Source organism: Hermetia illucens, chromosome 3 (genome assembly GCF_905115235.1).
Source record: "Hermetia illucens chromosome 3, iHerIll2.2.curated.20191125, whole genome shotgun sequence".
Lineage (NCBI taxonomy): Eukaryota > Metazoa > Arthropoda > Insecta > Diptera > Stratiomyidae > Hermetia > Hermetia illucens.
In genome coordinates, this window is record NC_051851.1 from 161328964 (window position 1) to 161342153 (window position 13190).

Consider the following 13190-nt stretch of genomic DNA (forward strand, 5'->3'; position numbering starts at 1 on the left):
CCGATGGGGCCAGGTCTGGCGAGTAAGCCGCATGGTTAAGCACCACCCACTTGAGTTTTTCCATCGTGTCGCGAACGACTTTCGACTCATGCGATGGTGCATTGTTGTGGAGCAAAATCACCTTCTTCTGTCTTTCTCGATATTCTGGTCGGTTCTCCGCAATCGCTCGGCTTAAATCTTTCATTTGTTGTTTATAGCGAACGGCGTTGACAGTTTCACTAGGTTTCAGCAGTTCAAAGTAGATCACACCGGTCTGGTCCTACCAAACACACAGCATGGCCTTCCGACCGTAACGGTTTGGTCGTGCCGTCGATGTCGATGCTTCACCTGGACTCACCCACGATTTCTTGCGTTTATGGTTCTCCAAGACAATCTACTTTTCGTCGCCCGTAACAATTCGATGGAGAAAGACTTTCTTTTGTACCGTCGAAGCAGCATTTTACACGTCACTTTTCGGTTCTCCATTTGTCTCTCGGTCAGTTCATGCGGCACCCACTTTCCACACTTATAAATTTTTCTCATGGCTCGTAGACGTCTCAAAATTGCTTGCTGTTGAACTCCGAACGTATCTGCAAGCTGTTGTTGCGTTTGCGTGCTGTCTTCAGCCAATAATGCTTGCAATTCGGCGCCATCAAACGATTTTCGCTTGCCGGAGCGTGCGGGGTCGTTCAGCTAGAAATCTCCATTTTTGAATTGTCCAAGCCACGTTTCACATGTTCGAAGTGTTAATGCATGATCGCCATAAACTTCCTTGATTGAACATAAAATGCAATGCATGGCGTATATGCTCGAAATTCGGTGCGAACGCCGACATATTTGACGCGCAATAAAAACTTGCTGGAGGAACTTTTTGAGGAAACGTCAACTCCGTTTAGACACTCGACAACAACTAAATAAAATGCCAAGTATGTGTGATCAACAGCGAAACAAAACATAAAACGCCATCTATCCAAAAAAAACGGAAATTAGGAGTACACCTGGTAAATGCGATCCATCGAGATGGGTAGGGAGGTATCAGTGGCTGCTCCGAGATGCCCAATTAGCCCTGTGGTGCGCCGTTTTGATGCTACAAGTTCCTAAGACCGTGACTGCTGTTATGAGAGCAGAGAGGCAGAGTCCAGCCGGCTCGGATCTTCAGAGCCAGCCCGTAGCAGCTCTCCAACCCTGCAGGCAGAAATCTCTCTGAGGTCCCCAAAGAATGGTTTCCCCAGTGGCGGTAGCCTGACTCTAGCTAGAGCTGGGCAATCGCAGAGAAAGTGCATGAGGGTGTGCCGAGCCTGGCGGCATAGTCCTCTATGAACCAGTGCCCCGTGCAGGCCGCCGTAATCTTGAAAGCATTTGCACGCGTCTGACACAGAAGCTCTCGTGATTGGTCTATATTATAAGCGGGCCAAATTTTCTTTGGGCACAGCTCGTAAGTCTTCACCATCTAAGGCCCGCGGCTGGCAGGTAGTGCAAAAAACTCTGCCCATGACAGTCACCAACGAAACAAACTGTATTCACCGAAGGGCTGCCAAGAGCAGGGCCTCGTCTGACCAATCCGTCACCCGCTCATTCCCCTCTATGTTCCTATGCCCGGGAACCAAGATGAGGGTGACCTTGAGCGTGCCGCCCAGATGGTCCAGCGCGTCTCTGTACTGCCCCACCAGCCTGGAAGATATCATCGCTGAGTACAAGACCTTGATGACCGCTTGGCTGTCGGTCAGAATAACTATGTTACGCTTGGGGCTCGAATCTCGCTCCAGCCATCGACAGACTTCCAATATCGCCAGTACTTCCACTTGGAATACACTGGCGAAACCTGGCAGACAGTACGACTTGGATACATTGTGTGTATTCGAGAAAACCCCCGCGCCGACTCTACAGGCTATCTTTGAATCATCGGTAAAGGATACTGAGTCATAACCCTGCAATACGCCGCCGGTCTTCCACTTTGCCCTGGTTGGAAAGTCTACAGCAAGGTTTCTCGTGAAGTTCAGCTTGCGTGTGGCACAGTCCATGGGGAATGCCCAGATTTCCCGAGGTACTTCGTCTAGGATGTTACTGTGGCCGTAGGACTTCGCTGCCCAGCATCCGGACTCACGTAGTCTGACGGCACTGCACGCTGCAACGTATTTAATGTGGAGGTCTAGCGGAGGCAGGACAGCAGAGCGCCGCTAGCACCTACACACGCGGTTCTTTGAATCCTATTAAGCATTATTCTATTGTACTTTTTGCTCAAAGCCTGCCACCATACAATAGAGCCGTACGTTAAGATCAGGCGCACTACAGCGGTGTACATCCAGAGAAGGCTATGCAGGCCTTCTTAACCCTCAGTTCTAAGTTCAATCTCCAATTTAGCTTTGGTTCCAGGATTACACCCAGATACTTTACATTAGAGGAAACGTCGCTGTAGCTCAGGTCCGGATACAGAAAAGCGTGCAGACTCTTCCTCACGAAAATGCATGCTCTAGGTCTATCCTGATCAGCGCCTCCTGCACTGTGCAATAAATCAAAGTATTTGCTTTGGAGTCCTTCCTGGTTCGGTCACCTTCGACCCAGGGTTCCTGTATTAGTGCGAAGTCGATGTCTTCTGCGTTATCCTCAGCATGATCTGCTTGCGTGGGGGGTTTGTCATTCTCTGTCGGACCGTTGGCGGCGTCGCTTGGATCCAGGTCGTCGTCCAGTTTTGCAGAGAGGAACACTTTTACCTTTGCGTTTCTGACCCCGAACCGCACTTCATAGTCGACCTTTTCTAGTGCCTTCAGGCACTCTTCGTTTATATGGAATAGAAAAGGCGGGCTGTTTGTCTGAGGTTCCTCCTCCTTTTTAACAACCCAGTCGTCCATGGGAATCCTGCGGTGTTGAAGACGCAGGGTTTGGACGAGTTTGTCCTTATTGATGCGGATCTTCGGTAACCAGATGCGAGCGACCGGTCTCCTGGGAATCTCATCGTAAGGGATGACATTGAGCTTTATGCACTCCAAGATGTTGCTGGTTTTAGCGACATACGAACCGAAAAAGTCCATAGAGACTTGGTCCTCGCAAGCTATGACGTAGAACCCACGAACCCCCTGACAGGAATCAAAACAGGGGATGAATCCCGTGTGTTTGCCTTCGGTGTTCAGGAGATGCTCAATGACCATCTCCGACAGCCTGGCCTCAACACTTGTCCCCACCTCCGGTGCTAGTTGGCCGTTAGCGGAATTACAATCCGCCTGCGCTATACGTAAGTGGCTGCTGGCTACGTCACTGAAGGGTTTCGTAATTTGTGGCCCGTCGGCCGGCTGTTGCTGCGTCCTTTTTTCGGATGTTGCTTAGCGTCTGAGCTTTTGTCCACTCTGCTTCACTTGTGATCTTGCTCGACCTCGTCTTGAGATCAATTGCGTTTCAAAGCGATGGGCTTCGCCTTTCGCTCGTCCGCCAGGCGTTTCCTATTGTATTCCTCAACAGTCTCCCGGTATTTAGCGAGGTCTTTTTCATCCCGCTCTCTTGCTGAGAACATGTATGGCCTTCTGGTACTGGCTCTTGAGCAGGACACCAGTGGACCTTCGGTTCTTAGTCAGTTTCTGGTGACCGACGTTCTTGTCAGTTTTCACTTTTAAGGGATCCCCCGACGTCGTGGGTTTCGGGTTTGACGGCAGCAGCACAGCGATGCCACGGTTGGCATCGAGTGCACTGCTCTCGATGGCAACTGTCTTCTGGCTGGATGCCAGCAGCTTGTCCTCTGAAGATGCGCCTGGCATCGCCCTCTTCTATCATCGTTTTTTTTTTTGCGTTTTTAAAATTGAGTCCATGTCTTGGTCCCACGAGTAATCCAGGAAGAATGTCCACCCTGGCTAGCTCGGTCTTATTTGAAACTGAAGGTGCTCAAGGTATTCAGACTTCGCATACTAAAGACCAAGCTTCCCATTGGCCACGCAGCCCTCGGCGTATGCTCTTACACCTTGGTTTGGGGTCCTATTAGCACTTTCTCCAGTGCAGGGAGGATGATCCCCGAGCTGTTGCTTCGGTCCATAACCTCGCCAGATCTACTTGCCCCTAATACATGACCAGCAGATCCTCGTCATTTGGATGAGCCTACTCCTAGCCCGGCCCTACACACTCTTGGCTCGTCCAAAGACGGTTCCTAGTGGCCACCACGAGGTCGTGTGAGAACTTGCTGTTTTAATGCTCATCCATATGAAGCAAAGAGGGAAATCTGATGAGGATGGACATGTTGAAGAGAAGAGTTGAGTATTTGGACGGACTCCTCAACACTAGAATAAAGGCGAGTTGTACCCCTTGGAGACTTTCGCCTTCAGCAAGAAAATTGTGAGCTATCCAAAAAGAGTCAGTCACTCGAAAGATTTTTTACTCCTTTCGGGAGGATGGCCGACTCGCTAGTTACCAAATTGAAGAAATCTGTGATTTATTTCTCTGGAGGGTTTCAAAGTTGATGATCATGTGTCCCTTATTTCCATGACGATTTGTGTTCTATGAGTTAGGGAGTTTTTTAAGGTTTCCAAATAGGTACGGTGGTTATATTTTGAAGTTTTCTTAGCTTCCTCTCTTAGCACCTCCTTTGCTATTAGCACTTTTGCCTTTGTAATTTTATATAATGTACACTGTCAAGCAGCATTTATAAAGAAAACTGTGAAATTAATACAACCTGAATAAAACGCATCATTTTAGATTTTCATTTTTTATATATTTTGTCTTAAAAAAATCGAACAAACTAGAGCGCATCGGCCTTACACCATCTTCCTCAACAGTTTGTTGATTTTATCTTCACGATTACCGAAATCACCACCCTCGACGTAGTGGTTGTTCTTCTTGCGCCATCCACCGGTTGGTGTGTTCAATTTGAATGGCCACAGAAAGTTGGAGGCGTATTTGAATTTCGGGCCGACGGTATAGATCTCATGAACTAAATCTTCGACACATTGGAAATTGTACTTCTTCAACATCTTACGTTCAATCACGAAGTTATCGGTGATTGGATTGCGTTGTTTGTTGTGCTTGACGAAGCCACGCTTGTAGATCAATTCGCGTACGGATTTCAAGTTCGGGTAACCCCATGTAATGTAGGGCTCGCAGATACGCAACATGTTGATGGTGGCCTTGTTCAACTTGATGAAGACACCATTGTTGATTTGACGCAAACGGAACAGTTGCAGAACTTTACGTACTTTTGGGGCGACCTTGTTGATACTGGAAGAGAAAAGAGAGAATTATAATTAAAAAATTCATGTTATTGACTTTTTTAAATTATTTTCTATTTATATCTTACAGGTAAATTGGAAAGTTACACAAAACAAGGAGTCTTTATATCATCTTATATCGAAAGAAATATTTGAACACACCCTTGCGATTACGCAACTTGTAGTAGGGGCTATCTCCCTCCTCTAAATCATGAATTGCTCACACCCAATCAATAATCGAAAACGTCCAGTTCAAATGTTCTGCGATGATGGTATCGTGAACGGAGGCTCCGGGGTACCGGCGACCTCCTAGAGTTCACAAGTTTTCCGTGTTTGTTTGGGTCAGTGGGCATGTGGATTGCTAATTTTCACCGCACTCATGGGACCACATTAGGGACAGATTGCAACAAAAAACAGGAAAGCAAATAACAAACGGCAGCAAAAAGGAGAAATTGACGTTAAAGTAGGGTCAAGTCAACCTCCCAATACAATCATCTCGAGTATTTAATTGACAAGGGCAAGAGCGTGAAGTAGCCGCCAAAAAAGGCTCTGGGTAAAACTATACATCATATATTAAGGGGGTCATCCCGTGTGAAGGCCGTTTTCGCTTTTTTTTTAGATTTTTTTTTGTGAGGAAGTGGGTAAAAACTCTAATACGAATTTTCACCATAGATTTATTAATATCTTGAGCGTGCAAGGTAATTTTTCCAGCCCGATCGCATAGTTGGCTATTAAAATACAGAGCAATTTATACACCCATCTCCAAAAAAAGGTATTTTTCTACCGCCACGCTAGAGGGCGCTGCGATCATCTCAGTCCGCAAATTAGGATTATTAACAAATATTAAAAGCTAAATTTTTGGTGCCGTTTTAAACTTTATTTTGTGAATTTTGGTGTTTTTTAAGGCTTCTTTAATGAATAAAAAAAACTACTGAATGGATCACAATTATCCTAAGTTTGCGGACCGTAGAAATATGCTCTGAATAAGTCGTGAAAATTTAAAAGAATTTCGTTGGACAGATTTTGGGCAGTTTCGAAAAAAACGCATTTAAAAAGCAGAACGCGATTTTTAGCCATAAGCCCTTAACTGACCATTAATCTGCTATACCTAGTCCATAAATCTTAGGTTTCTCCAAGAAACACATGTACAGTGTTGACTTCAATTCTTGTCCTTTTAGCGAAGTCATTCCAACATCATTCGGACCGATAAATACGCGCTTTGTTACGGCGATCGACATAAATCTGGCATGTGACTTATCACGTGTTTAATACTATAATTCCCGAATGACCCCGAATATCAAAAAATCACTTTGCCCATATATTCTACACTAAATCTAGATACAATTGATGCAAAAAAAAAAAATCGACTCCGCGGATCCGACACACGGGATGACCCCCTTAAATATATCAACTCGTAATGAAGCCCATGCTTACCTACGGGCACCAGTATGGCAGCCAAAGGTGGAACAAAGGCATGCCATCAAGACTACCTTTGCTATTTTTGCTCCAAAAGTTTATTTGCCTTTTCTTTCACGGGGGCCATGAAGAGTACACTGAACTTTGCTTTGACGACGCTATTGCAATTGATACCTTTGGTCCTTCGTGGTAAAATATGAGGGGAGTTTACAATTACAATTACTCACTTAATCACCACCTCTGAGATGGATGATCTTACGTCACTCAAATACTAATTCGATGCGTATCATAGAGTCGAGAGCGCGGTAAGGAGGACGGGAATTATTGGAATGACAACAATTCGATGAACAAAATCCTGGTACAGAGTTGAATCTTGCGACTGAAGACGTGACTAGGGTTGGAATATATGAAGCCACATGACCTAACCCCTAGGTCAATATACTACTGTTTTTTAGGCGGAATTGTAAGCAATAAAACGGTGAGAGGGAGAATCTACAAATGCGAGAGGTGCTGCAAAGGCACTAATGTTTATGAGAGGGCGGACGAACTTGCAAGAAAGGGATGTCAAAACATCATTGGCGGGATCAGATACAATTGCATTTAAAAAGTCGTAGCTGTGATAACCATGCGCCGCCGGGAGGCTTAGCAATTAGGCCATAGATGGAAGATATCCGCGGGCTGTAACCAAAGCAAATTAGCACATGGGATATAAATTAAATTAGTCGAACCACAGAGATACTGAATGAGGACACTGGTACTCGGGCGATCCGATAAGTACTCACCTTATCTCCGTTGGAGGGAAACATTATCACTATCGTGTAGTACATCCTCGTAGATGCCCACTGTCGACATTCCAGCCGAATCGGACTCGCAGTTTTGTTTTGACCGCGTATAGAAGCGGGTATACCCACGGATTTTAGAAAAATGGAAAAAGAGCAATGTCGGCCGGATGTCTTTGGAAGGGATGTGGCGCAGCGAAATCAAAGAGCGCTTAGATTCTGTGTAGGGTGACTCTACTCCTGCGATGGGGACCGACAAAGATTGGTTTAACGAGTTGCAACGTGGTTGAAAGTCGGTTTTTGATGAGCCACGTCCAGGTGTTCCAAAAAAGGCTTCCATGGAGGATTAACGTGACAAAAATCCAAGATGTCGCATTGACAAACCAGCATTGATAGCCACCGTTTTCCTGGATTCACAAGGTGTGATATGAATCGACAACTTGTAGAAGGGCAAAAGGGTCACAGAACTCTACTTTGCCGAACTAATGTTGCAGACTTCGAGAAAACATTTTTTCCCAACGGATTAAAGAAGTTGGAGCATCGTTGGATCAAGTGTAACGAGCTAAGAAGAGACTATGCTGAGAAATAAATCACTACTTTTCAAAAATTTTCGTTTTTCTTTGGTAGTACGGTCCGATAGCGCCGTCATATGTCCAGTGTGAGCTGAACTTATAGCAATATGGCATTCTATGCAGGGAACCCAGTGCAGGGCTTTGGGAGCCCAGCATTGGCGTTTTTTGGTAGTGGACAAGCGGCATAATGGTACAAGAAATAATAATGGATCATAAATTAAATTTAAACTGAAACTTTTTAGCAAGATTTTCAAATCTGAGAGATCACCAACGAAAACAATAAAAGACCTTCGAGGATGGAAACTAGAAATAAATAGAGATACTCACCGGATCGAAACGTAAGCGCGAATGTAAAGGGAAGAACGTTTCTTTCAGCGGGGAACGTAACAACGAACAGTGCGGTTTCATCCAAAACGTGAAGGTTTTAATAAGGGACATTCAAGTTGTTCTATATTAAGGCACTGGAGGATAAAAACGCCCTAACACCAAATGACAAAGTCACGCGGTAAACGCATGTGACACCCAATACTGTGCAAATGATAAACTCACAGCAAAGATACAAACATAAAACCAGCACAAATATCCATGACGACTGGATGTCGAACTTACGGTAACGGAATCGAGAGATTAGTTCTACTCCTTTCACCAGCCAACAGCAGATTGCATCAGAAACCCATAGTGCTTGCCGTGCAAGAAGGGGTGTAGATGACCGCCATATTGGGGATGGTGACGGATTTTGGCATGGAGCTGAATCAGCGGCCAGAACCCACTCTCACAACCCATTTGGCGGCGATTTTTTATCTGTTTTAAATTAAGGCAGTGCTGCCTGGATGAGGCATATCTCTGGCAATGTCGCGATATGGGTATGCGGAAGGTAAGTCATTCAGAAAGCAATGCATTTCCGGGAACCAGTTTATGACTTGTAAGACGCCATTGACACATCGATACCTGTGCCCCTACGTAGGCTATCTTTCTCGACATTGACAACGGAGGAATCAACAACTGAAGCCGCTGGAAGCTAAAACCAACTAGGATCTGTGGCTAGTCTAATCTAATTTCGAAGAGGAGACATTTCTAGTGGCTTTAAGAGGTCACGCACCAAAGGAAGCAACGATGGAAATTGTGGGTTAGATATGTGCATCGCTACAATGCATCGATGACGTTTAAACCAGAGCAATCGAACTACTGGCTGAACCAAGAAAACTCACCTTGTCCGCCGTAGTAAGAAGACATATCTTGAGGTTAATTCCTACATGTGGGGCGCTGAATGCAAGGTTGTAATGATGGATGTACTTTCTTATAAAAAAGACGGAGTTGTTGTTTCGTACGGCTGATTCCCACCGTTAATTATTTGTATATGTTTACATCAACTCTTAAAGAAAGAAATTACGAAATTTAATTAGCCTCGATGCACAATTCCCTGCATCTGTGTTCATCAATTTTGCCGCATCCTTTCGCAATATTTCCAAGCTCTCCCATGCGTCCAAGGTGTGTGGCTTATTCACTTGTCGTACCAGTTCCAAATTTGGCCTCGTCACAGAATGACCCTCCTCGATGACGTGCATCGTAACCGAAGAACGCACCGTGTTGGCTCCTCGTCTTTCTCCCTTCTCTACTTCCTTTAGGTGTTCTTGGAACCTAGTCGTGATGAGGCGTTTTGTTTGGCCAATGTAGACCATCTCGCAATCATTGCAGCTGATTTGTAAATCCCACTTTTTTCTTCTTCCGTTAATGGGTCCTTTTCGCTCCCTAATTGTCTTTTGAGGGTTGCGTCTCTGCTTGATCCGACCACTTTTATATTGTATTTTCCTAGGAAGGATTTTATTCTATAAAAGTCTTTGGATAATGGTATGCTCACCCATTTTGTATCAGCTAGAGTGCTTTCTTGCCCGAACAATGTTGAATGTTGGTTCTTCCATATCTGGTCTTGCTTTCTCTTAATCAGTTTTTCGATTATTTCAACCGTGTAACCATTCTTGATTGCTGTATCAAGAATGAACATTCTTTCTTTATGGAAGCCATCCTTGTTTAGGGGGTATGTATCTCGGTTATACTACGATTAGATTTTATAATAATATAATACCAAAATCCCATTAAATCCATATAAAATCTAATCGTAGTATAACTGGGGAGGTCGAGAAACGCATGGAACTACAGGCCCTGAATATCACAATCTCCGATCTCTACGCGCAACAAGCAAAACAAAGCTTAAAGGCATATAGCACCCATTTAAAATTGCCCAGAGAAGCAACATCAATTGGAGCCCCGCTGGATCAAATGTTGGTAAAAATCCAGAGAGCGACACGAAAAAGACATGTAACGAGCAGTTGAGTTGTTAGAGTTGAGTTTGACGATTGGAAATAAAATCATATTAATAAATAAATCGTGCAATTTCACTTTCAAGAAAACATATCTCGCCACACTAAAAGAGAGCGCGCAAAATAGCGAAGCTCACGACGCAACGATGTGCACTGTTCGACATCTCGCATCGTAATGACCATTACGGCGCGATGATGTGCACTCGTCGAGATCTCGCAACGAAATGAAGTTGCCAGTTGGTTGCTGCGTCTGTGGCAAACGAACCGCAAACTTGGTCACTAACTTGGTTTGCCGTGTGTGGACGCTTTAAGATGGAGCGATGGCGTAGGTCAGGACGCCAGACAGCTTTTAGGGATATCGGATTGGTGGACTTCGGCGCAAAACCGGGATGTCTGGAGTTCCTTATTAAGGCAGGCCTAGACCGGATACCGGTTGTTGCGCCGTTGATGATCGTATTGTATGAGGCGATCTTCCTGCTTTTTTACAAGCTACTCGAGATCCGATTGGTTGTGAAACGCTAAAATAACATCATCTGAAATGCATAAGACACTGGATGTCCCGTGTTTCCCCGAGTTTCCTTAAAAAGAGTCGTGAAAGGGCGATTCATCAACAAAAACACGAAGCGATTTTGATATGCTCGTCATAGTTCACTTTTCGGAGCCTGGTCAAGCAATTTAACCATCCGCATGTGGCACTAATCGTTGCCACAAAACACACCAGATGAGTTTGTGTAGCACACAGTCAAATGCTTCCTTTTAGATCCACAAATGGGATGGAAAGAGGGCGTTGCTTCTCACGATGTGTTTTTATGAGTAACCGCACAGTGATATTGCTTCATGAGTTCTTAACAAACCCGGCTTGTTATTCCGACGATGTCCTAGATATGTTTTTTAAGAATGCTTGTTATGGGATGATATGATATGGGACAGCAATCGAATTGGACGGTAATTTGATCTAGTAGAGAATAGCTTTGGGGCCAGTAATGGTGGTAAAATGTCGGCGTCTTATGAGAATATAATCAACTTGCATTTTACTGTTCCTACTATAAAATGTAGGAAAATGAGACAATCGTTTGAAGGACCATATATTCAAAATTACAAGGTCAAGTGTGTCCGCAAACGCCCGCAATGGCGATATGATCATCAGGCACGTTATAGGCCTTTGCATCGAGAAGTTGCCAGAAGGCATCAGATTGTGGTGTGTATGCGGTGAAGAAGTGAATAGTGCGATTGACTGATATAGTAGTGAGCTTCATTAGCCGGTCATCAAATCGTTCGATTTCTTTAATGGCATCACAGAATCTCTGTTTTATGTCGCAGCTTTTGGCACCAGACCATCGGGTTTCTCGTAGAGCGCAGATATCAATGCGCCTTTTCTTAAGGACTTTGATGAATTCCTCGGTTTTTCCAGTGAGGGTGCAGACACGTATTTGTGTTGCTCGAACTAAATTACGCCCTGATGCCGTCCATGCGTCAAGAACCCTTGCCCATTTCTCGTCAGAACCGGGGCCATTTTCCCGAGGATTAGGACAATGCAATCACTTTGTTTTAACGACATTGGATGCTTTTTTTGGCCGGTTTGTCACCAAGAGAGGTCAGGCCATGTAATTTATTTCTTGAATTCCAACGTCTCAATCCGGTTGACTTCTTCAGGGCAGATCTGAGGATGATGCTTAGCGTCGCGTCTATGGTGCAACCCTTTATGGTTTATCATGTTTTCGTGGGTAGTGTGAGAAAACTTACAGTACTACGGTCTTGTCGAGCGATGCTCAACATAACCTCAAATAAATAAATTTATCTTGATGACGTTTCAGGTGTTGCCATTTAGGTACACTTGGGAACAAAGGACTCCCCGAACTAGAAGCACTATATACTATCTTCTCTTATATAGAATTGGGACATAAAAAGGATGTTGTGTGGTCCTATATTGCAGGCACCGAACTAATCACAATTCGAAAGATATCAAGTTCAAGAGAGGGTAATGGTCTTCAAAGTTCTGTCTGAATTTAAAAGTATAAGAGGTTTCATTGCGGCCAAGGTTTTGGATGAAGTGTTTGGTCAAAAGAGGAGCTCACTATGAAAAGTGGGAGAAGCGCGACTGAACCCGCCTACACTTTCACATTTCGGAATATTTGAAGGAGTTCCGCAAAGTACCATTATTAATTACGAAGATGCATGAACTACATCATCACTTTGAATCCACAGTTATGCCATTTTGCAGAAAAGAATCACTCTAGCGTGGCTCTTCCGCCAATTGGAAATCCGATCTCTAAGCGGCATGTCTACGTGTTGACAGATCACTAAGCGGTTCCTAACCTCACAAACATAAAACAGATATCCTTGCACGGGGAAAATGCTTCTGGGGAGTCTCTAATTCGATCCTTGAACTAACACCTCCTATTCGATGGTCTTTTAACTTATTTGCACTAGAAAAATCATTCGAAAAACTCACCCTCGAATACGCATAACAAAAGCCAATTTAGGCTCACCAGCAACGTAGTAAAGCCCTCGTTTCTTGGCAAAACGGCGCAAAGTCACCTCACGACGTTCAGCCTTGGCATATTCGTGCGCGTATTTCTCCGCCCGCAAGAAGTTTTCACGTTTACGCAGCGAGATCTTGGCTTGCTTCTTGAGCTTCCTGTTGATGAGCGAGGCTCGTGCACAGATTCGCTTCTGTTGCACCTTCAACTTGGATTCGGGCACAGCTGGCAGCTTCTTAGCGGCTGCTTTCTTTTTGTCGACGGCGACCATTCTAAAATTACAATGCACAAGTTATTAAAACACACGAAAACTAGGCGAAAATCGGTGAAAAATGTAAGCAAAATATTAACCTTAACCCGTCACTTTGCACGTTTTGTGGAAAAGAGATTTCGTTGGGAGGAAGTTCTCAGTGATTGGTAGCAGTGGGAGTCTAGTACGTTTTTGGGATAGACATTTGTTTGG

At 44.6% G+C, this 13190-nt stretch overlaps 1 protein-coding gene across 1 annotated transcript; it reads right to left on the minus strand.

The window, feature by feature from the left end:
* Positions 1 to 4647: 4647 nt before the first annotated feature.
* On the minus strand, positions 4648 to 13164 carry LOC119651555 (60S ribosomal protein L7). Its single transcript, XM_038055188.1, has 3 exons — positions 13079 to 13164; positions 12700 to 12999; positions 4648 to 5172 (listed from the first exon to the last, which is right to left on the minus strand). Exons 2-3 carry the CDS (start codon positions 12996 to 12998, stop codon positions 4713 to 4715), a joined length of 759 nt encoding a protein of 252 aa, XP_037911116.1. The 5' UTR covers position 12999; positions 13079 to 13164; the 3' UTR covers positions 4648 to 4712.
* Between the last annotated feature and the right edge of the window lie 26 nt (positions 13165 to 13190).

Bases quoted from the DNA above. Each gene is read 5' to 3' on its own strand.
- LOC119651555 (XM_038055188.1), bottom strand. From the start codon at position 12,998: ATGGTCGCCGTCGACAAAAAGAAAGCAGCCGCTAAGAAGCTGCCAGCT. The intron at 5,173-12,699 runs GTGAGTTTTTCG...TTTCTCTTCCAG, and splicing joins TTTGTTATGCGTATTCGAGG to TATCAACAAGGTCGCCCCAA.